The following is a 25,644-nucleotide window of genomic DNA, read 5'->3' on the forward strand; positions in this document are numbered from 1 at the left end:
ATCTAGTCTTGTGCATTTGATAATCACAAAGGTGCTTTCTACATAGTGGACCCAGAGTTTGGATTGTATAGTGGGGAGTGCTGTTTGCTCTAATCTTCTGTGACCATTCCGGATATTGGGGATCCCATTGATGTTCCTTTGATTTGTTTGAAGGTAAATGGATTGTGAGGCACAGATCTAGCATTTTCAGGGGGCTGTCCTTGTTGATGCTGTTGGGGTCGTGGGGTGCCCCCCTTCCTGATTCATCCAGCAGTGTGGCAATTGTCTCTTTGGCTAAGTCAACGTTTAAGGATGTAAATAGTGCTGTTATATTGAAGGATATCATTATCTTGCCCTCTTCTATTCTGGTGTCATCAATGATGTTGAGGAATTCTTGGGAGGAGTGGCTGGAATGGGTAGTGTTGCCAACTAAGTATTTCAGCTTCTGTTGTAGTTCTTTGGCTGGTCTATATGTTGATATGTCTGGTAGTGAGACATTGGGTCTGAGAGGGACCACTGTCTTGTTTACCTTGGGCAGTCCATAGAAGTGGGGTGCGTTGGATCCCTCTGGTTTCATTTTTTGGTAGCCTGTCTTGCTGATATCTCCTGAGTTGTGCAATTTCTTCAGGGTTGTTTTGATCTGGTTCTCTAACAATGCCACTGGGTCTATTGTCATCTGTTGGTAGGTGTTGGTAATAGTTAGTACTGTGTTAGCTTTCTCGATGTATTGAGCTCTATTAAGGATTACTGTCATGCGTCCTTTGTCTGCTGGTAAGATTATGATGTTTCTGTCTTTCTTGAGTCTTTCCAGGGCATTCTCTTCTTCTGTGTTGAATGGTTCCATTTACCTTTTCTGCTCAGTGTCGAGACTGTCGTCTGTCTGATGGTGTGTTGTGTTTCCTCTCCGAGTCCGTTGTTCTTTAGTATTGATTCCAGCGCAGCCAGGAAGTCAGTTTTTTTAGCATCTCAGTAGTTATGATTCAGTCCATACACTAGAACAGTCTTCTCATTGTCTGGAAGTGGTTGGTCTGAGATGTTCTCGATCCACGTTTCTGTGTTGTCCGTGTCACTGTTGTGGATGAGTTTGGATTGTTTTTGTTTTGGGATATTCTTTTCTTTGTTCTAGTCTTTTGTTGTTGTATGGTGATGGCCAGAGGCCAGACTGGAGGAAAACTGACAAAAAGGATCCACGAGCACCAACTAGCCCCTGAGCGACGAGACCAATTCTCACTGGTATCAATACCCATGGACAAAGAAAGGCTGGAACATCACATCCATAATAGCACGAGCTAAACAGAGACATGCCATGGAATTCCTGGATGCCTGGTATTCCAACCAGAACTTCTTCAACAAACACATTGAACTGGACCCGATATACAAACCACTGACAAACAGAATCAGAAGTAATGCCTACCATCCCAGCTAACTGAGGCATATAAATAACAAGCAAGACAGAACACTCGTGCTTCTCAGGAGGAGCACTGACGATGTTACCTAGCAGAGTGATAAATGTCTACAATCAAACATACTGGCTAGCTTTGCAATTTGATTTGACCGATCTGAGAAGATTAAAATTATCAGTGATTATTGGAATTCCTATCTTGCAAACCCATTATTTCTTCACTTATAGTCTTTTAATCCTACTTTCTAGCTGCTCCTGTGGCTTTTAGAAACTAATCCCTTTTTTAAAGCCTCAATTGAATCTGCCTTCACTCCACACTCAGTGCAGTCTGGGTCACATTGGACACATTCCCCAGACAGCAACTCTCAGCTCTCCCTGTAACCATTTCCTTGTTAAAATATTTTTCCTTGAGTCACCTCTAGTTTATTTGCTCATCAGAGTCGTCTGGTTTGTAACTTTGTTGCTCCCCAAGGAGAAAATCCTTGAATCTATCCAAGAAAATGAAGCAGTTCATCCTGAAACCATTTTTGTAAATCTCTTCATCCTTCCTAACATTTTCATGTTCTTCCTAAAAATGTAATGCTCACAGAGATTCAGTACTGCAGCTGAGGCTGAACTCGTATTTTATATTGATTAATATTTCTTTCTTTCATACTGTCTGCCTGTACTTTTACAGCTCAGGCTCCCTTTTTAACCACTTTCTCAACCTGACCTGCTGTCTCCACTGATTTCTGCATATGTCTCCCTGTGGCAAATCAAGTGGGTGTAGGGCAGCAAGGAAACCCCCTGGGTTCGAACTGGGGGGCACGTTCCCTAAATTGGGATGTGGGTATACAGACTCTGGGCTGGAATTAGGGAGCAGGATGGACAGAAGGCAATTGATCTGGAATGGGGCAGATGATCTCACTGTCTGGGATGTGGTTGGAGGGAGCAGGCAAATACCCCAGGACAGTGGGAGGAATGGAACATGCATTTCTAGGATTGTCGGGGTGGGGGAATGCATTTCTGAACATAGAAAGAGTTAAGGTGTACTTTATTGGGCAGCAATTCTTTGTCCTTCTCCTCCCTTCCTTCTTTACTCCATCTACCCCAAACCGCTGACCCCTCCCTTTCTGTAAGCACTAGCTCTTAAAAAATCCTTTTTCTCATTGTTCAGGGAACCCAACAAAGAAGGCTTCAGAGATAAAGCAAAGTATTGTGAGATCAGAATGAACAAACTCCATCACGAAGCAGCAAGACATTCTATGTGAATGATAGCAGGACCCTGCTCATCAATCTAGCACTTTGATCTCCGAGAGGGGTATGTATGTATTTATGTATATATTGCAGAGCTTATTTTTCCGAATGATTCCATTTGCTATTTAGCTCCAATAGATTAAAAGATGATTTCTGTGAGATCTTCTCAATGTCAAAAGTACAAAGAGTTGGTCCTTGTTGGAGAGTTGAGCTTTCCAATGCACTTTGCCTGAAATGGATGAAGTGTGAAACTGTGCCACAAATGAAAGAGACAATTGTGACTTGGAATTCCAGGCAGACAACCATGGAGAGACTGCCTCTCCCAAATTCTAGTTCTCCACCTTCCTAGATAAATATTCTGCAACGAATAGCTTTCTTAAAGTCTCCTAATTCTCCATAATTAATGCAGGTATTGGTTTAAGAGAGGCTTGGTGTTTAGAAGTATAATGTGATCGTGTTCTCCTTTCAGAATTCAGGTTTGTGTATTTGTTATATTTATGTGTATATGCTATTTAGTGCACAAAGGAATCTGGTAAATATATTCTAACTCTGAATATTTGAATTTTGCTAATTGGAAAACTGCATCATGCTGCAAATTTACATAAATCTCATTTCTGCTTATTTTCAGAAATTTATACATAAAAATATTCAATATTAGAAGACCATGGAGAAAAATAAGAACAGGAAAAAGCTGCGAATTTGTGTTGCCACATGCAACCGTGCAGATTATTCCAAGCTGGCTCCCATTATGTTCGGCATCAAGGGGCAACCTGAACTTTTTGATCTGAAAGTAGTTGTTTTAGGATCTCATTTAATTGATGACTATGGGTAAGTATATTGAATTCTTGTCAGTGATACAGCTATCATTTGCCATCAGTTGCTGCACGGTTTTATATATCTCTTGCATTCTGGAATAATATATTAATCTCCCAGCAAGGATTGAAGATGAGGCTATGAGTCTCTTCCAGTTGTAGTAGTGTCAAACACCTCACATGAAACTGAGTCATTCAAAACAAATTGATAGTCTTGTTCAGGTAGAAATCAAAGATGGATGGTTTAAGGATTGTAGGTGAATGATATGCACTTGACTGAGGAATAGGTAAAGTACCTAACTAGAAGGATCTCTTTGCACCTGTTACTTCCAGTGCTCTGAATGAGAGTGTCAAAGGTAAGGAATGACCAATGCTGTGTACTGACTTTCCATTTAAATTCTAAAAATGTTAGAAGTTGCACAATACCAGGTTATTGTTCCATAGGCTTAATTAAAATCACAAGCTTTTTGGAGTGCTGCTCCTTCATCAGATCCAAATCCCAGGTTCTATGCATATATCCCTAGAGGTTGATTTTGAATTTCTTCCAATTCTGCCTTTGAAGACTGTACCCTATATTTATCATCTTCTCTTCTCAACGTTCGCCTCCTGTCATCCTGAGCTTGAGTTCCTACTCTTAAGCACAATTTGTGTGTTTTTTTCAAATATGCTATGTTGCAATTTACTTACACCCCTTAATGTAACATACGATTAAGTGGGATTTACAGAACATAAACAGATCGTTTAGCCCAAATGCTCTGTACTATTGTTTGTGATCCAAATGAACTTCTTTCCATCTAACATCATCTCACCCTATCTGCATCTCTTATTCTTCTCCCCATCTTAGTTATTTTCCCTCAAATATAGAGTCATAGAATGCCTACAGCGTGGAAGCAGGCCATTCAGTCCATTGAGTCCATACAAACCCTCCAAAGAGCATCAGGCCCAGATCCACCCCTCCCCAACCTATTCCTGTAACTCTGCATTTCCCATGGCTAATCCCCCTACCCTGCACATCCCTGGACACTACAGGCAATTTAGCATAGCCGATACAACTAACCTGCACATCTTTGAACTGTGGAAGGAAACCGGAGCACTTGGAGGAAACCCACGCACACACAGGAGAACATACAAACCCGATGTGGACAGTCACCCAAGGCTGGAATCGAACCCGGGTCCCTGGTGCTGTGACACATAAATATATGTAAAATATTCGAGTCAACCACTCCTTGGGGGAGAGACTTTTATATCCTCTCCTCTGTCTGGCTAAAGAAATTTCTCCTGAATTTCTTATTGGTTTTATGAGTGACCATGTTATGCTTAAGGTCCTGGTTTTAGATCCCACAGAAGTGGAAACAGCTTCTCTGTCTATACCAGCCAAATCTGAAGTTGTTGACTTGCTTGCCGAGCTGGCTTGTTCTTGTTCAGATTTTCATCGCCATGCTAGGTGACATCATCAGTGAAGCCTCTGATGAAGCAACTTTATCCTACTCATTAGGAATTTATACTGTCTGGTCCATTATGGTCATTTCCAGTTTTGATCTGTATGGATTTGTTAATGGGTCCAATTCTATGTGTTTTTTTGATTGCTTTACGGGTGGAAAACCATGCCTCTAGGAATTCCCGTGTGTACCTATGTTTGGCTTGGGCTACTACGATTACTAAGGATTTAGAGTAGATCTGTACCTGGGGTTGTGGCTGTTGAGGTTGGTTGGCTCGCTGAGGTGGTTTATTGTTTCGCAGACATTTCGTTACTGTACTTGGTAACATCCTCAGTGCAGCCTCTGATGAAGCGTCGGTGTATTTTCCTGCCTGGCTTTTAAACTCTGGGGTACATTGCGATGGATTGCCTCACTTCCGGTTTTCCTCCGTAGTGGAATGTATATGGGATCGAGTTCAATGTGTTTATTAATAGCAAGCTTCATGGAGTGCAATGCTTCCAGGAATTCTCGTGCTTGTCTCTGCCTAGCCTGTCCCAGGATCTTGCTGTTGTCTCAATTGAAGTGGTTGTTCTCCTTGTCCATGTGGATTGAGATGAGTGAGTATTGGTCATGTCTTTTTGTAGCCAGTTGGTGTTCATGAACTCTTGTTGTTAGTTTCCTTCCTGTTTGTCTGATGTAGTGTTTCTCGCAGTCTCTGCAGGGGATCTTGTAGATGACATTGATCCTGTCCCTTGGTTACCTTGTCCCTGTTAAACTGATGACCTTCATTGTCTGAGTGTACCGATATCAAGGAGAGTTTGTCGTGTTGTTTTGCTGCTAGTTGATGCTCATGTATTCTGATGGCTAGTTTCCTTCCTGTCTGTCCGATGTAATGTTTGTGGCTGTTGTTGCATGGTATCACATGAACCAAACATTGACACGCACAGGAATTCCTAGAGGTATAGTTCTCCGCCCATGCTTCAATCAACAGACATATAGAATTGGACCCCATATACGAATCCATACAGATCAAAACCAGAAATGACGCTACTCACTATAACAGACCAAACAGTATAAATTTCAAGCGAAGTGGAATAACGTTGCTTCATTGGTGGCTCCATGGATGATGTTACTTAGCATGGTGACAAAATGTCTGAACAAGAACAAGCCAGCTCGGTGAGCAAGTCAACAACCTCATCCCCAACCCGAGCTACAGATCTTTGCCAAAACTTTGACCAGTCAAATCTTTTCATAATCTTGAAGGTGTCTAGGTGCTATGGTTTCAGAAATGCAGCACTTTAGAAACTTGGGTAGTTCAGAGAAGCTAGTGCTTTTTATTGCTTATTAATTCACAGGATGCACATGTTTCTTGGCTAGCACTTGTTGCCCATCCTTAATTGTGCTTGAGTAGGTGAGGTTGAGTCACTGCCTTGAACTACTGTAGTCTATTTGGTGTAGGTGCACCCACAATGCTATTATGAAGGGAGTTCCAGGAATTTGAACAAGAGCCACTAAAGGAATAGTCATTATAATTTCAAGTTGAGAGGAGAGTGTCTTGGAGGCGAACTGGTGGAGTTTCCATTGTAACTGACACCTTTCCCCTTCTAAGTGATAGAGATGACAGGTAAGGAAGATATTGTTGAAGGAGCCCAGGTGAATTACTGCAGTGAATCTTGCATACGGTACACACTGCTGCTACTCTGCATTCTACTCCAAGACTAGATGGCAAGGGGCAAAGCTTTTTATTTATTTCACAAATGAAAATCCCCAAAACCGAACCATAGCCTCCTCATTTTGCTGCATTTGAAATTAGTCTGCCTAGCCCCCTGTACTCAGTCCATAGTGGGAACATTTCTGAGTGAGATGCAGTGATGTTTCTGTCTGTCTATAAGTGCTGAAGGGATTTGCACTAAGACCCAGTGGTGGACGTTGGCTGTACAGGGGCCCTGGTTTTATCCTCACTATGGTGGTTCTAAACCTGCCATTTCACAGACTGAGTTTTTTCACAAGGAACTTGTTAGTGATTTCTTGTGTTCCTATTCATTTATCCAAAGGATGGTTGCTTGCTCAGGAAGGTTACTCCATATGGGGTGTCAAGTTTGAAGGTAGGCAGTAGGTAGACTGAACAGATCATCATGGGCTGGTAGGTGAGGGCAGGATGAATGGTTTCAAGTAGTTTGAGGGGTTTCATGAATTTGTAGATGTGTGAGGGACCATAAGAAGAGGCAACCAGGAACGGGTGTTGAACAAAGAGTCCCAGTATTATGTGCTTTGTTACACTCAGTTGAGTGTGAATAAGTATGTGTCACAACAGTTCCCAGTCACAGGCACGCAGTACTGTGCTATGATGTATGATTTAACAGGTTGTTGCTCAACCTACAAATCCTTGCAACACTCCATACCGTTCTTTCAAGAGGGAACAGTGTGAAGAAAAGTAAAACCTCAAATGACCTCTTGTAGTCGATAACTGTCTTCCTCAAAGTTTTGGCATATTTCAAGGCATATTCTGAAACTGTGCTTCACTCACTCAATTCTAGGCCTTTCGTATAGAACAGAAACAAGGGGAGAGGCCCTAATATTGACAATTAGGCAATCTTCCCTCCAATCTGAAAACAAATACTGTTGTTTGTTGACATTTAACTAACTTTGTATCCTTGCTACCACTGACCATTTTACTCTCTGTGGCCTTTGTTGCCAAGTGTATTATGGCACTTAATCTAGTGGCTTCTGGAATTCCATGTACACTAGTTCAACAGCATTACCCTCATAAACCCTGCCATTACTTCAGCAAAAGTACAAGTGAATGTTAATTTTGTCCCACATTATTGTCTCTAAAAGCATAAGAACATATGATATGTGACAGGAGTAGGCCATTTGGCCCTTCAAGCTTGTGGGTCAGATTGTGGCAGTTCTGCCCCAAGCCTCAACTCCTCTTTCATGCCAACTTCTCAGTCCTCGACTATCTAATATTGAGAAAAATCTATTTACATGCTCTTTAAGTAATTGCAATGATCAGCCCCCATAACTCTGTGGTAGGGAATTTCAGACATTCACACCCTCTGAGAAGAAATCCCTTCACATCTCCATTTTAAATGAGTGTTCTCTTATTCTGTAACTGTCCTGTAGTTTGAGATTCCCCAAAAAATAGACAAATCTTCGTTCAGAATCTCTCCCATTTCAATAAGATCATCCCTTGTTCTTCTAACCTCTCACAAATAAAGATCAAGCTTGTTTAGCTGTCCTTGATAAACCACTCCTTTTATCTCCGGAATCAACCATGTGCATCCAATGTGAGATAACGAAATGTGAGGCTGGATGAACACAGTAGGCCCAGCAGCATCTCAGGAGCACAAAAGCTGATGTTTCGGGCCTAGACCCTTCATCAGAAAGGGGGATGGGGTGAGGGTCCTGGAATAAATAGGGAGAGAGGGGGAGGTGGACCGAAGATGGAGAGAAAAGAAGATAGGTGGGGAGGTAGAGAGTGGATAGGTCAGTCCAGGGAAGACGGACAGGTCAAGGAGGTGGGATGAGATTAGTAGGTAGGAGATGGAGGTGCGGCTTGGGGTGGGAGGAAGGGATGGGTGAGAGGAAGAACAGGTTAGGGAGGCAGAGACAGGCTGGACTGGTTTTGGGATGCAGTGGGTGGAGGGGAAGAGCTGGGCTGGTTGTGTGGTGCAGTGGGGGGAGGGGACAAACTGGGCTGGTTTTGGGATGCGGTGGGGGAAGGGGAGATTTTGAAGCTGGTGAAGTCCACATTTGATACCATTGGGCTGCAGGGTTCCCAAGCGGAATATGAGTTGCTGTTCCTGCAACCTTCGGGTGGCATCATTGTGGCACTGCAGGAGGCCCATGATGGACATGTCATCTAAAGAATGGGAGGGGGAGTGGAAATGGTTCGCGACTGCATCCAATGTGAACTGCTTTCAAAGCCGGTATATCCTGTTTTTCAAGTACTGGTACCAAGACTGTAGGCAATATCCCACGGGTAGACTCACCAACACCCTGAACAACCTTCCTATTTTTAAGCTTCAAACTCCTGGCACTAAAGACCAAAATTCTGTTTGCCTTCTAGATTACTTGTTGCACGTACGTGTCGACCTTGTGTGTTCCATGCACATGAGCACCCCAGTCACTCTGTGCTGCACCTTTTTTAAGGTGTCTTTCTTCAGTTAAATAACAATCTGCCTTTTGATTCTTCTTACCAGAGTGCTTGCTCTCTCACTTCCTTGTATTGAACTCCATCTGCCATGTTTTTGCCCAGTCACTCAACCTGCGTCTATTCTCTGAAATAAAACAAAGAACTGCGGACACTGGAGATCTGAAACAGAAAAAAAAACCCAGAAATATCTGGAGAATCCAAGATAACAAAGTGTGGAGCTGGATGAACACAGCAGGCCAAGCAGCATCTCAGGAGCACAAAAGCTGACGTTTCGGGCCTAGACCCTTCTTCATCCTATTATCACCAATATCTGGAGAAACTCAGTAGGTCTGACAGCATCTGTGGAGAGAAAACTGAGTTAATGTTTCAAGTCCAGTGACTCTTCTTCAGAACCATATATATTGTGTCTTCGTCACAACATGTCCTCCTACCTATTTCTATATCAGCAGCAAATTTGGACACATTACACTTTGAACCCCCTCCTCCTAAGTCACTAATAATCACAGTCCCAGGACTGATCCTTGTGATATTCGACTACTTACAACTTACCAACATGCAAAAGACCAACTGATCCTAAGTTTCTGTCTACTCGAAGTTAACCAATCTCAATCCATGATGATAGGTTACCCCTAAACTGTATGTTGTCATTGTATGTAATAACTTCTTATGTAACACATCAAAAGATGCCTTCTTGAAGCTCGATTATAGTGTGTCCACCAGTTCCCCTTCAATAACTCTGTTTATTATATCCTCAAAGAAGTCTAGTAAATTTGTCAAAACATGTTTTCGCTTTCATGGGATCAAGTTCACTCTGATTACATTAGAACCAGGAGTAAGAATTGCCCATCTGGCCCTCCAGCCTGCTCTGCCATTCAATAAGATCATGGCTGATCTTTTCATGGCCTCAGCTCCACATACCCACCCTCTCACCATAACCCTTAATTCCTTTACTTTCAAAAAAATTGCCTATGTTAGCTTTAAAAACATCCAATGACTAAGCCTCAACTACTTCACAGGGCAGGGAATTCCACAGATTCACAACCCTTTTGGTGAAGAGGTTCCTCCTCAATTCAGTCCTAAATCTGCTTTCCCTTAATTTTGAGGCTACGCCCTGTTATTCTAGTTTCACTTGCTGGTGGAAGCATCCTTCCTGTTTCTATCTAATCTATTCCCTTCATAATTTTATATGTTTCTATAAGATCTCCCCTTATTCTTCTAAATTCCAATGAATATAATCCTAGTCTACTCAGTCCTCTTTATAAACCAACCCTCTCAACTCCAGAATCAAAACTAATGAATCTCCCCTGCATCCCCTCCAGTGCCAATATATCCTTTCTCAAGTAAGGAGACCAAACTGTACACAGTACTCCAGGCATATCCTCACCAGAACCCAACACAGCTGAAACATAACCTCCCTATTTTTAAACAGAATCCCTTAAGCCATGAAGGACAAAATTCCATTTTGCTGCCTTAATTACCTGTTGGACCTTATGCAATTCATGCACAAGGACACCCAGGTCCCTTTGCACAGCCGCATGCTGCAATTTTTTACCTTTCAAATAATAATTCCCTTTACTGTTATTCCTATCAAAATGGATGACTTCACATTTATCAACTTTGTACTCCATCTGCCACACCTTTGCCCACTCACTTAAACTATCTATATCCCCTGGTAAACTGTCAGAGTCCTCTGCACACTTTGCTCTAACTCTCATCTTAGTGTCGCCTGCAAACTTTGACACCCTGCATGTGGTCCCCAATTCCAAATCATCGATGTAAGTTGTAAACAATTAAGCTTTTCTAAATGCCCTACTCTTCCTTCCTTAGTGACAGACAGCAGCCTTTTCCCACTAACAGGTTAGGCTAACTGAAAAATAGGTTCTTAGTTTGTATTTCTCTCCCTTCTTGAACAGGGGCTTCGCATTGGCAATTTTTAAAATTGTTGGAACCATCTTTCATAAACAACACTACACTGCACCCTCTTTCTTCTTGCGAATTCTTCTGGAGCATCAAATTCCCTTGAATATTGTGTTCCTAGTCTTGGTCACCCTGTAATCATTTGTTTCCGTAATAGCTATCAGTTATTTATTTATTTATTTCCCCTTCTGCCGTCAACACATTTCCATTGGTACAAATGCTGTGTGCGTTCAGTTAAAGAACCTTAAGCTTTTGACCATTATTACATACTCTGGTTTGCATTTCTTCTGCATTCTGCTGCTTGTATTCTGTATTCCCTCTTGTTGCACTTTAGTTATCACTCACCTCTTCACTATCCTGTACTTACACCTTTTATGTTGATTTTTTTTAAAACTTCCCTTCAATTGAACACCACCCTACTCACTCAGTATAAAGCCCATGCTTACAAACCCTGTTGCATGATTCACTGGGACTCTGGTGCCAGCATTGTTCAAGTACTGAAAACCTCTCTCTATTCCCAGTATTGGTGTCAGTGTGGTATGAATCAGATCCATTTCTCCCACACTAATGTTTGAACCACAGATTTACCTCCCTTAACTTAATTATCCCAATTTCAGCATGGCTTGTGTAGTAATTCCGAAATTATTAACTTCGTGCTTCTGCTTTTTAATTTAGTCGTGAGCTGGTCATAGTCCCTCAGCAGAACCTTTCTCCTAATCTGACCTATGTCTTTGGTAGACAACATGACATGGATCCTACCCCTCCCTCTCCGCATTCTTCTCCAGCCTGGAAGAGATCCAAACATAAGGATAATGTAATGAACAAGAATAGGCCATTTGGCCCATCACACACACTCTACCATTCAATAAGATCATGGCTGATCTAATTTTAACCTTAACTCTACATTCTGGCATCTCACTAATAATCTTTCATCCCCTTGGTAATCAAGAATTTATCTACCTGTGTCTTGAGAATATTTGAAGATTCTGTACCCACTACCGTTTGAGGAAGGGAATTCTATCGACTCTTAATCCTCTGAGAGATGAAGTTATTTTAAATGGATGTCCTACTTTTAAACTATGACCTTTCATTCTAACTTCTCCCATGAGAGTAAACATCCTTTCAATATCCAGATATCCTGAACCTTGGTCCCAGGTAAGCCACATAGCCGCTTTTACTGCAGGGGGCCATATCTATTCCCAGAGTTCTGTTATCCCCTCTTTCTACTGCAGTTCCTGTTTTCTCCTCCTACAGCCCCACTTAAGTGGTACTACATTCAGCCTCACATTTTATTATCTTGGAATCTCCAGCATCTGCAGTTCCCATTATCTCTGATACTACATTCAGTTTGTTCAGCTTCCTGCTGTCTGCACTCTTGTCCACACTTGAACAAAAACCCCACACAAATTGGGCAAAGGCAGTAGCTGTGGCTGATCAAACTCGATGCTGGATCAGTATACCTACCTCACTCACAGTCATACTCTGTCTCTGACTAGATGCCAAATTTGGTGCAATTAATCTGAAGGTTGTTACTGCCTCCTGAAACAGTGTTCATGCGTAGATCCCTTTGTTCCAATAATTAGCCCAATCCTTTTAGAACACGTCTCTTTATGCTTACAAAGATTTTTAGATTCCCTTTTATATTGGCTGTCAGTCTCCCCTTATGCTGTCTCATTGTTGCTGCTATTTATTTTTTCACTTCCTTATTGAACTTTCTATGTCCAGAAATATAGTTCTCACTTGTATTATTAACCTGACACCTGTTCGGTTAAAGGCCACTTGACCTGAAGTGTTAACTCTGATTTCTGTCCACTGATGCTGCTAGATATGCTGAGCTTTTACAGCAGTTTCTGTTTTTGTACCTGTTATATGCATCCTTTCCTTTATCTTGTTCTCTGTCTCACCTCCTGTGGCTTTGCCTGATCTTTCATCTCTCCTCTGTGAAAGTTTTAAGACTAGAAGAAAGTGTACCATTTTGTGACTGTACTCAAACTATCTCCTGTTCACGGGCAGCCCATTGTTTGTTGACAGTTCTAGTTGGCAGTCTTGGACTCCAGGTTCGCTGAGCCACATGCATTCGCACTGTTGACATTTGCTCTGGATTGATCTGTGCCCTTTTCGCTTGTGTCACTTCCTCTCCCCAATGCAATGCAGTCCTACCAGTTGGAATAACACATTATTAGAGAAAATTCACCTAGTTACATTTCTGAAAGTATGAACCCTCTGTTTTATATGATTCTTATTCCAATCTGTAATAGGATAAATAAATCCCCCACCCGGTTATTGTAACTGCTCTTATCTTTTGCTCTTCTCTGTGATTTCCTTTATGAACTTGTTCAAAAAACAATACAGCACAAGAACAGGCCCTTTAACCGACTCAGACTGTGCCAAAACACGATGACTTTCTAAACTAAAAATCTTTTGCTTCTATACTGTCTGCATTCTTCTATGCCCTGCCTTTTGATATATCCGTCGAGATGAGTTTTTAATGTTGCCATCCACACCCTCGACCACCTCTTCTGGGAGCACATTTCAGGCATTTACCACCCTCTGTGCAAAACTAAACACCTGCCTTTCACATCTCCTTTATAAACTTTCTCTCATTTTACTTTAAGTCTATGTTCCTAAATAATTGACACTTCAACTTTGCGGGGTAAAGGACTCCATGCTATCCAAGCCTCTCATAATTTTACAAACTTCTTGCAGGTCGCCCTTAATTCTTTGACATTCAACTGAAAACAAATTGAGTTAGTCCAATCTCTCCTTGTAGATAATACCCTTCAAACCAGGCAATACCCTGGTAATCTGTACCATCTCCAAAGCCTTTACATCTTTCTGGTAGTGTGGCAACCAGAATCGGACACAGTATTCCGGATGTGGCCTCACTAGAGATCTCTACAGCTGCAACAAGAATTGCCAATTTTTATGCCCGGACCAATGAAGGTAAACAAAGCATATACCTTCTTGACTACCTTATCCACTTGTGTTGCCACTTGCAGGGAACTATGGACCTATACACCTCAAACCCTTGGTAGGTTGATGCTACCAAGAGTTCTGCCATGTAGTGTGTACTTCCTTCCTGCATTAGATCTCCAAAAATGCATCACTTCACGTTTGCCCAGATTAAACTCCACCTGCCATTTCTCCTCCCAACTCTTCATCTTATCTATATCCTGTTGTATTCTCTGATGATCCTCCTCCCTATACGCGGCTCCCAAAATTTGTGCGTCGTTCACAAACTTATTAATCAGCCCGCCTACATACTCCTCCAAATCATTTATATATATATTATAAACAGCAGGGGTCCTACCACTAATCCTGCAGAACACCACCATTCACAAATCTCCAATCTGATAAAAGGCCCTTCTGCTGCTACACTCGGTCTTCCATGCCTTAGTTAGCTCTGTATCCATTTTACTAGGTTACTCCAGATCCCATGTGACTTCATCTTTTGTATCAGACTGTTATGAGACACCCTGTCAAAAAACCTTGGCCAAGTCCATATACATGACATCTACCTCTCTGCCCTTTTCAAAAATCATTGTTGCATCCAAAAAAATCTCAGTCAAGTTTGTGAGACCTACCTTGCACAAAACCATTTAATTTGATTTGATTTATTGTCACTTCACCAAATACAGTGAAAAGCTTTGTTTGCAAGCAGATCATTATAAGCAACGACATGCAGATCATAAGGTGAAAAACAACTTGGACAGAACAGGGCTTACAAGACATACGCAAGGCAAGATCAGCATTATTTGAAGCTGCCCATCACTAATAAGTCCATCTCGAAGAATCTGCTCAAGTAATATCCCTACCAGTGTTGGAAGGCTCAGTGGCCTGTAATTTCCCAGATTATCCCTGTTGCCCTACTTAAACAAAGGAACAACATTGGCTATTCTCCAGTCCTCTAGGACCTCCCTTGTGACCAAAGAGGATACAAAGAAGTTTGTACAAGACCCCAACAATTTCCTCTCCTGTCTCCCTCAGTATTCTGGGATAGCTCCATCAGGTCCTAGAGACTTGTATACCTTAATGTTTTTCAAAACACCCACCACCACCTCTTTTTTGATATTGACATGCCCTAGATTCTTCATCCACCATGTCCTTCTCCTTTGTGAAAACCGATACAAAGGAGCACACAGCCTTGCTCTGCCTCCACAGATAAATTTCCTCCTTTATCCATGAGTAGACCTACCCTTTCCTTAGCTACACCCTTGCTCCTTTATATATGTATAAAACACCTGGGGTTTTCCTTGCCAAAGATATTTCATGGTCCATTTTAGCCCTTCTAATTCATTGTTGGAGATTTTTCTTGCTATCTTTGTATTCTCTTCCTAAATCTTACATATGTGTCATTTTTCTTTTTGACTGATCTTTCAATTTCTCTTGTCATCCAAGGTTCCTGAATCTTTCCATCCTTGTCCTTGATTTTCAGGAACATGCTGACCCTGAATTCTTGTCAACTGGCCTTTAAAAGATTCCCACATGCCAGATGTGGACTTACCCTCAAACAGCCGTTCCATTCCTCATTTCCCTGTTCCTGCCTGACAGTGTGGCAGTTAGCCTTTTCTCAATTTAATACCTTCATCCAAGGACTACTTATATCTTTACCCATAAGTAACTTAAAAACTTACAGAATTATTGTGATTGTTCCTGAAATGCTCCCTCGCTGAAACATCGATCACCTTGCCAGGCTTATTCCCCATACCAGGTCTAGTGTGGCCCCTTCCATAGTTGTTCTATTTACTTATTGTTTTGAAGACTGTCATGGACACACATGACAAATTCCAAACTCTCCCCAACCCAATCCAAGCCCCAGCATTAAGTGAGTCCCATTCAATATAATGGAAATTAGAATCACCCGTCACGATAACTGTTTGAATTTACATTTTTCCATAGCCTATCCGCGTATCTGTTCCTCTGTCACCTGCTGGCTGTTGGGAGGCCTGTAGTACAGCCCCATCAAAGTGATTACACCCTTCCTATTCCTGAGCACTACCCATATGGTTTTGCTGGATGAGCCCACCAAGATGTCCTCCCTCAGTACAGCTGTAATATTCTTCCTTATGAGTAACACAACTCCCCCACCCCCTCATTCATCCCTCTCTATCTCGCGTGAAACATTAAATCCCAGAATATTAAGCTGCCAGTCTTGTCCCTCTCTCAGCTAAGTCTCTGTAATAGCTACAACATCATAGTTAGATGTACTAATTCCAACTCTAACTTCATCTGCCTGTCATACTGCTCATATTGAACCAAGTGCACTTCAGACCACCAGTCCTGCTGTGTTCAGTAACCTGTCCCCCTCTGTTCTTCCTTTTAGCCTTACTGGCCTTAGTCATTGTCAGTCATTTCACTTGCTGACCTACTACTCTGGTTCTTGCCACACTAATTTAAACCCTCCCGATTGGCACCAGCAAACCTTCCTGCCAGGATATTGGTGGCCCCCTCAGTTTAGGTGCAGTCCATCCTTCTTGTACAGATCCCAGCTGCCCTGGAAAAGATCCCGATGATCCACATACCTGAAGCCCTTCCTCTTACACCAGCTGTTTACCTAGGTATTTATCTGTACTTTCTTCCTATTTCTAGCCTCGCTGACATGTGACACAGGACATAATCTCAAGATTAGAACCCTAGAGGTCCTGCTTTTCAACTTGCTGCCTATCTCACTGAACTCCCTTTGCAAGACACCATCTCTCTTTCTGCCTGTGCCCGTATTGGACCACAACCTCTGGTTCCTCACCTTCCTTCAGAATATTCTGTGCCTAATCAGAGACCTCCTTGATGCTGGCATCAGGGAGGCAACACACCATTCTGGACTCCCTCTGTAACCATAGAGATGCCTGTCTGTGCCCCTGACTGTAGAGGCCCCTGTCACTGCTGCTCACCGACACGTTGACCGTCGCTGCTGTACACCTGTGTCAGTCATGATGCCACTGATCTGGCAACTGCTGCTGCTTTTCCCCTGAGAGGTGAACCTATTCCTGCCCTATTCTGAGCTGGGTCTTTGTTAATGTGATGGTAACTCCACTGAAGGTGAGCAGAAATAGGTTTGCACTCCTGTTTATTGGTCTGCTTGTCTGTGTGTAATATATCTCAAATTAACAGATAGTTTTCAGTGAAACTTGGTACATGGAGTGGCTTTTGATCAATGAAAACTCAACTTGCTCTTGGTGAGGATTTGGTCTGGATCCTGGAATTTTTAAAAACAATCAAAAAAAAACATGGAGATAAGTTTAATTCACTACTTTTAAGAAAGATGTTGTGGGTTCTTTCCACTGCTATGGTGGAATTTGTCACAGTTGTCAAACTAAGTGTGTTTTCAGAGCGGGTGGTTAGATGTGGATTGATTGACCTGAGGCCTCCTTAGTGAGATGGCAGCTCTTAATAAAAAGATGTTCTTTTCAGTTACAGAGCGAGGAAGGTACCTCAAGTCTCATTACTCTGGTTCAACTGACCCCATCTAATACTTCACAGTTCTTATTCTGCTGCTGTTTGTCTCTCCCAAGTCTTTGCATGTGGTTGTTCCTCCCTCGAGGAACTCTTGCTTCCTATACCCCTACCAGATCATTTTAGAGACTCCTCAACGGCACAGGCAAATCATCCTACTAATTCCTGGCTCTGCTTAGGTACAAATCTTTCCAGAGTTAATCAGCATTTCCCAAGAGTCTGAAACCCTCTTGTCTTCATCTCTCAAGTTAAGCATTCATCTGCTGTATCTTCCTATTTTTATGGTAATGAACAGTGGCATCAGAGCAAGGGACCTTGGACAATGCAGCACTTTCCTACTATTGCTTTAGTGGGGCAATGTAATACTGAGTTTGAGCCAGGAGCAGAAGCTGAATTGTCACTTGTGAGTATCCTGATTTAAGAAACTGATGTGGTAAAGGCAAAAAGATAAGTTTGTAAATAACATGATCCTGTGTTGATAATGAGACTTGTTCATTTTTCTTCCAGGAATACATATCGCATGATTGAGCAAGATGATTTTGATATTAACACAAGTTTGCATACAATAGTTCGAGGTGAGGATGAGGCAGCCATGGTTGAGTCAGTGGGACTTGCTCTGGTGAAGTTACCAGATGTACTCAACCGTTTGAAGCCAGACCTCATGATTGTTCATGGAGACAGGTTTGATGCATTGGCAGTCGCCACCTCGGCTGCCTTGATGAACATTCGGATTCTGCACATGGAAGGTGGTGAGGTCAGTGGTACCATCGATGACTCAATCAGACATGCCATCACCAAATTAGCCCATTATCATGTGTGTTGCACTCGCAGCGCTGAGCAGCACCTGATAGCCATGTGTGAGGATCACAATCGAATCCTGTTGTCTGGCTGTCCATCTTATGACAAATTGCTCACTGCAGGATCTAAAGATTATATGAGCATTTTACAGACCTGGCTAAGTGAGTATGACTAAATGATGTTTTAATGTTTGTTTGCAGACTGTGACTTCAGTTTTCCCCACCCTGTTATTTAGCTAAGGTTGTAGAGGGCAGAACCACAACATCCTGTCTCTATTAACATTTCAAAACAATTATATTGTCGATAATTACATTTAGATTTTTTTAGAATGCATATAGTATTCATCATTCTGTTTACTCTTGTTTGCCATGTGGGACGAAAGCAACTTGCATTTTTAGTAGTAGTTACTTCCTTACAATATCTCCCTTGAAAAGGCACAATGCTCTTTGCGTTAAAGGATTGTAGTATACCTCTTTCATGGCCTAATTCAATCACCCCAACCCCCTCTGCCACCTCCCTATTCACCAACATGCCACTTACAGTATGGTGGAGACCATTTGGACCTTTGAGTCCATACTGGCTCTCCACAGAGCGATTCAGTCAATTCCATTTTATTGCTAAGTCCCAAGAGCCCATCTCACATCTACTGAAATTATTGATTGTTTCTGCTTCTGCTACCCTCATGGGTAGAGAGTTTCATTTCATTACTACTAGTTACATGAGAGAGAGAAAATGACAGCAATGAGCACAGAGGAACCCCACTGTGTGTGTGTGTGTGTGTGTGTGTGTGTGTGTGTGTGTGTGTGTGTGTGTGTGTGTGTGTGTGCGCGCACGCGTCACTAGATGGGCTACAATAGTTCAATGTGGCAGTTCACCATCAACTTCTGAAGGCAGTTAGCAATGGACAATGAATACTGGCCTTGGTAGTGATGCCCAGATCCTCATTGCGGGATTGAAATGCTAGTCTGCCTCTTTCTCATTGGATAAGACAGTTATGTTGTCATCTGTACTGCTAAAAGATGATTTTTGTTTTGTATTCGTTCTGGTTTTATAGGCAAAGATGTGAAACCTCGTGAGTACATCGTGGCTTTACAGCATCCTGTTACTACCAATATTAAACATTCCGTTAAAATGTTTGACCTTACGCTTGATGCTCTAATAACGTTCAACAAACGCACGTTGATTCTGTTTCCGAACATTGATGCAGGTGAGGAGAGAATGTTTGAGCGCGATTGAGAATTGGCAGTTGTGTTTGGAATGATTAGGCAGACTTCTTTGTGATATAGGTTAAAAATCTGTTCTCAGTTCAAGTTCAAAAGATTAAATCCGTGTCTATTTTGATAAGGTGCCGCACAAAAAGTTAATACACAAGGTAAGATCACATGGGGTTAGGCGTCATTTACTAGCTTGGATAGAGGATTGGCTAACCAGCAGAAACCAGAGACTCAGGATAAATTGGTCTTCCGGTTAGCAAGATCTAACTAGTAGGCTGGCACAGGGTTTGGTACTCTGCCCCAGTGATTTACAATCTATATTACTGACTTGAATATAGGTTGGAAAGTACTTGAGCCAAGTTTAGCTCATGAAGCTAAAGAAGGTGGAAAAGTAAATTGCAAAGAAGAAATTTTTTAAAAATTACAAATAGATATGGATAGTTTAGGTGAATTGACAAAATTTTGCAGATTACGTTTAACATGGTTAAGTGTGATGATATGCGTTTTGGTCAGAAGAACAGAAAGTAACTGATGAGCAAAATGGGAAGAAACTTCAGAGTGCTTCAATGCAGAGGGATCTGGGTACCCTTGTGCAGGCATCGCAGAAAGCCAGTATGGAGGTACAGCAGGCAGTAAGGAAGGCAAATAGAATTCTGATGTTTGTTGCCAAAGGATAAAAGTCGGGAAATGTAACTGCATAAGGCATTATTGAAATCAAACCTGGAGAATTGTGAACTGTTTTGGTCCCCACATCTGACGAGGGATGTAACTAGAATGGAGGCAATACAGAGAAATTTCACCAGATTGATCCCAGACATGAGAGGTGTGTCTTATGAAGAGACATTAAGCAGTTTAGGCCTAAACTTTCTGGAGTTTAAGGTTCCCCTGACAAAGGAACAGCGCTCCGAAAGCTTGTGATTTCAAATAAACCTGTTGGACTATAACCTGGTGTCATGTTACTTCTGACCTTGTCCACCCCAGTCCAACACCGGCAGGAGGATGCAAGGAGATCTAATTCAGGGAAAGAAGATGCTAAATGAAATTGACAAAGTAGGTGTAGAAGGTATGTTGTTTCATGTTGGGCAATTTAGAGTGAGAGGTAACAAGGCGTAGAGCTGGATGAATACAGCAGGCCGAGTAGCGTCAGAGGAGCAGGAAGGCTGACGTTTCGAGCCGAGACCCCTCTTCAGAAATGGGGGAGGGGAAGGGGGTTCTGAAATAAATAGGGAGAGAGGGGGAGGTGGATAGAAGAGAAGATGGATGGAGAAGAGACAGACAGGTCAAAGAGGTGGGGATGGAACCAATAAATGTGAGTGTAGGTGAAGAGTTAGGTCAGCCCAGGGAGAATGGACAGGTCAAGAGGCCGGGATGTGGTTAGTAAGTAGGAGATGGGTGAGAGGATAGGTGGGACGAATGACAGGTTAGGGAAGTGGGGTTGAGCTGGGCTGGTGTTAGGATGTGGTAAGGAGAGGGGAGATTTTGAAGTTTGTGAAGTCCACATTGATATCATTGGGCTGTAGGGTTCCCAAGCAGAATATGAGTTGCTGCAATCTTCAGGTGGCATCATTGTGTCACTGCAGGAGGCCCAGGATGGACATGTCGTCTAAGGAATGGGAGGGAGAGTTGAAATGGTTCACAACTGGGAGGTGCAGTTGTTTATTGCGAACCGCGCATAAGTGTTCTGCAAAGCAGCCCCCAGGCCTCCGCTTGGTTTCCTTGGTGTAGAGGAGGCCACAACGGGAACAGCGGATACAGTGTACCACATCAGCAGATGTGCAGGTGAATATCTGCTTGATGTGGAAAGTCTTCCTGGGGCCTAGGATGGGGATGACCCTACACCCACTTTTACTGGCTCCATCCCCGCCTCTTTGACTTGTCTGCCTCCTCTCCACCTATCTTCTCCTCGACCCATCTTCTATCCGCCTCCCCCTCTCTCCTCATTTACTTAAGAACCCCTTTCCCCTCCCCCATTTCTGGAGGAAGCTCTAGACCCGAAACGTCAGCCTTCCTGCTCCTCTGACGCTGCTTGCCCTGCTGTGTTCATCCAGCTCCACATCTTATTATCTCAGATTCTCCAGTATCTGCAGTTCCTACTATCTCTAGAGTGAGAAGTCATAGTTTTCGGATAAAGGGTAGCGGGTTTATACAGGGTTGAGAAATTATTTCTGTCAAAGGGTCATGATTCTGTGGAATTCATTACCCCACATTGCAGTGGCTGCTGGGCCTTTGAGTAAATTTAAGAAGATAGGAAGATTTTTAATGAGTAATGGGTTGAAGGGCTATGGAGAAAGGCAGGGAAGTGAAGTTGAAACTGAGATGATCTCAACCGTGATCATATCAAATGGCAGAACAGGCTCGAGAGGCTAAATTTCTAATTCCTGTTCCTCGTTCTTATGTTCTCATGTACGCTGGCCCACACTCGAACTGGAGAAATTAAAAGCAGTCTTATTTGTTTAAATGCAATTGTTCTAAAGTTGTAAGTTGCATCAAGTTAGGCAACATCTAGGCCGTCCAAGAGTAAATACCTTTGAATGCAGACAGTACTGATCTTTGGAATGTGTAGGCTGCGTTTGACTGATGTCAGAGAGGTAATACAAGAGAGAACAAGGCTGAACATAGAAGGTTCAAAGGGTAAATGGATAAAAGGAGTAACAACAGCAGAGGAAGAGAGTATGAGAAAAGATTAGCAGCTAAAGGGAATCCAAAAGTCTTTTAAAATATATAAATAATAGAAAAAATGGTGAAAATAGGCCCAATTAGGAAATAAAGAGGTGATTTACATGTGAGAAGAGGGCATACCCGGGCAAAAAATGGTAATGCTGTTCATTGGTTGGCTGTATTTAATGGTGATTAGACACCAGGACCACATCTGATGTAGAACACTTATAAGAAATGTTAGAGTTAGATCTGCTATGGGTGGCCCACGAGGAACTGAGAAAACTACAGATAGTACTTCCAGAGATATTGGCTGTGATCTTTCAGTCTTCATATCGAGTGGTTTGAAAAATTGAAAATGTTGCTCATTTGTTCAAAAAATGTTGCAAAGGATATGCACAGTAACTACAGGCCAGTGCTAGGAAATCATCGAGGAAAGATGATCTGTGACAGAATTCGCAGTCACCTGGACAATGAAGAAAAACCTGAATGGATTAGCTGATTGGTCAACTAATTTGTTTTTGTTTTACTGAGATAACTGAGTGTTGTTTTGTGCTTGGCATCAGCTAAGAGTATTGTGACCTGTTCTGAGCACTGCATTAGGAAGGAGAGGATGTTGGAAGATTTACAGAAATGGCTCAAGAATAAAAGACTTCATTGGGTTGATTGGTCAACTTGGCATTGTTCTGCTGGGAGCAAAGAAGGTTGTGAGGGAATTTGGTAGAGGTGCTCAAAATCATGATGAAACAGAGTAGGTGGAAAGAAACAATACCTGCTGGTCAAGAAATTGAGAACTAGGGGATACCTAATTAAGGCAGTTAGCAAAATAACAGGACATGAAGAAATGCTTTTTTTTAAGGGAATGGTAGTACCTGAATTCTCAACGTCTTGTGCTTGTCACCATTCTAAGATTCCATGATTGTAAGTCGAAAAGAGTCCCTGTTAGTGACATGCCATTTACTGTCCCCTCTAATGTGCAAAGCTGTTGTTTGGCATTTCCTGATTTAATCTTAAATCCCACTCTCGACATTCAGTTCCAAGGCTCTCAAGTTTCAGCACATTATTGTTCAATTGGTAAAAATTTATTAACTGTTCTCTCAATATTTGAGTTTGTTGTTTCGTGATTTTTCCAGCATAGTTATTGCTGTCAGTTTAAATAATGGTCCTTTTGTTTCTGTAAAGCTGTCCTGTGCCAGCATGGTTGACAGCAGACTGGCAGGGCTAGCTGGCTGGCTGGGTACGCAAAGGACCTGATGGAGTGACATGGTTGGGAAGACAAATGCCTCTTTTAGAGATTGGTGCTGCTTAGAGCCATTGCCTCCCTGCCATAAAAACATCTCTTTTGGAGGACAAACTGTCGGAAAGCTGAGAAACCTAGCCAAGCTTCTTTGTGCACTATAATCAAGAGTCATGTTACAGCTCTCTGGGTTAGCATGACAGCTGGCTGATCTTACAAAAGAGTACTTTCAGCTTGCATTGTGGCAAACAGATGTTGGTTGACTGCTGTTTATATTGGAATGGAAGCTGAGATGTCAGACATTACATCATGGCTGCATCCACAAGTGTTGAAATGGAGTTGGCCAGCAGCATTTCCTTGCTGAAAGAATAGGCTTGCAGCTCAGCTTGGACACCTGGGCTGGACTGCACCATGTTTCATGCCACTGACTGCAGCATTGTGACCACTTCAAAGCCACCCATATTCCTCTGTAGGCTTCTCCATCAGAAGCCTAGTCAGATTGCTCTTTCTTCTTAAAAATTAAAATCAAGCCCAAGCTGTTGAAGCATTTAAGATAAACATGTAGTACAAAATCTGTGTTTCGCTAAAAAAGAACTAATTTTATCTACAAGGTAGCAAGAACTGCAGATGCTAGAGTCGGAGAGAACAAAGTGTGGAGCTGGAGAAACACACTTGACATTTCGGGTTGGGATCCTTCTTTCCTGGTCCTCTGATGCAGCCTGGCCTGCTGTGTTCCTCCAGCTCCACACTGTGTTCTCTCTGATGCTGCCTGGCCTGCTGTGTTCCTCCAGCTCCACACTGTGTTCTCTCTGATGCTGCCTGTCCTGCTGTGTTCCTCCAGCTCCACACTTTGTAATCTCATTTTATCAAAGTTTTCTTTAATCTTGCTCTCATCAGGGCAATTCACAAGAATGCCATTGTAAAGAGGAATAGCATTTTTATACTATATGCTGATTGGCTGGAAAGTGGCACCTGGGGGTGTTGCTATAGAGACCCTGCTAGTTAGATGATGACTGACAGTTAATTTCTAATCTTTGATTCAATTTAAACCAGCGGAGGTTGCCTGTGATTAGTCAAAACATTGTTATTAGGAATGGCTGTCATCTATTTTGTTAAAACAGTTGAACCAGATGCAAAGTGTAATATGTTCTCTCTGTTTGCATAGCCCGGGGTAATGAGTCTTAATATATATAGTTTCTAGTGCTTGCAAGTGCACCACACTGCAAGCCTGAATGATGATCTTACATGTGAACATCATTTGACGCAGGAGCAGGAGTCAGCCATTTGGCCACTCCAGTTTGCTTTGGCATCTAATAATGACGTGGCTGATTTGATTGTAATTATAAATCCATGTCCCCACCCGCCCTATAACCTTTCATCCCCTCATTTACCAAGATCTTTAATTGCTTCTCTCTCATTCTTAACATACTCTAGATTATTTAGCAAATATTAACCATTTCTAATCACATCTAATATTATTCACTCTGTTTTAGAACATAGAACATAGAACAGTACAGCACAGAACAGGCCCTTCAGCCCACAATGTTGTGCCGACCATTGATCCTCATGTTTGCACCCTCAAATTTCTGTGACCATATACATGTCCAGCAGTCTCTTAAATGACCCCAATGACCTTGCTTCCACAACTGCTGCTGGCAACGCATTCCATGCTCTCACAACTCTCTGCGTAAAGAACCTGCCTCTGACATCCCCTCGATACTTTCCACCAACCAGCTTAAAACTATGACCCCTCGTGCTAGCCATTTCTGCCCTGGGAAATAGTCTCTGGCTATCAACTCTATCTATGCCTCTCATTATCTTGTATACCTCAATTAGGTCCCCTCTCCTCCTCCTTTTCTCCAATGAAAAGAGACCGAGCTCAGTCAACCTCTCTTCATAAGATAAGCCCTCCAGTCCAGGCAGCATCCTGGTAAACCTCCTCTGAACCCTCTCCAAAGCATCCACATCTTTCCTATAATAGGGCGCCCAGAACTGGACGCAGTATTCCAAGTGCGGTCTAACCAAAGTTTTATAGAGCTGAAACAAGATCTCACGACTCTTAAACTCAATCCCCCTGTTAATGAAAGCCAAAACACCATATGCTTTCTTAACAACCCTGTCCACTTGGGTGGCCATTTTAAGGGATCTATGTATCTGCACACCAAGATCCCTCTGTTCCTCCACGCTGCCAGGAATCCTATCCTTAATCTTGTACTCAGCTTTCAAATTCGACCTTCCAAAATGCATCACCTCGCATTTATCCAGGTTGAACTCCATCTGCCACCTCTCAGCCCATCTCTGCATCCTGTCAATGTCCCGCTGCAGCCTACAACAGCCCTCTACACTGTCAACGACACCTCCGACCTT

General features: G+C 42.5%; 1 protein-coding gene across 1 annotated transcript in view; it reads left to right on the forward strand.

Moving 5' to 3' along the window:
* gne (glucosamine (UDP-N-acetyl)-2-epimerase/N-acetylmannosamine kinase) overlaps positions 1–25,644 on the forward strand; it is a 78,145-nt gene that overhangs the window by 16,237 nt on the left and 36,264 nt on the right. The window contains exons 2-5 of the mRNA XM_059645985.1: positions 2,538–2,681; positions 3,246–3,445; positions 17,881–18,332; positions 19,226–19,378. Of these exons, the coding sequence (XP_059501968.1) occupies positions 3,282–3,445; positions 17,881–18,332; positions 19,226–19,378 (769 nt within the window). The 5' untranslated portion in view covers positions 2,538–2,681; positions 3,246–3,281. The remainder of the gene's footprint in view (positions 1–2,537; positions 2,682–3,245; positions 3,446–17,880; positions 18,333–19,225; positions 19,379–25,644) is intronic.

Source organism: Stegostoma tigrinum, chromosome 1, assembly GCF_030684315.1.
Source record: "Stegostoma tigrinum isolate sSteTig4 chromosome 1, sSteTig4.hap1, whole genome shotgun sequence".
Lineage (NCBI taxonomy): Eukaryota > Metazoa > Chordata > Chondrichthyes > Orectolobiformes > Stegostomatidae > Stegostoma > Stegostoma tigrinum.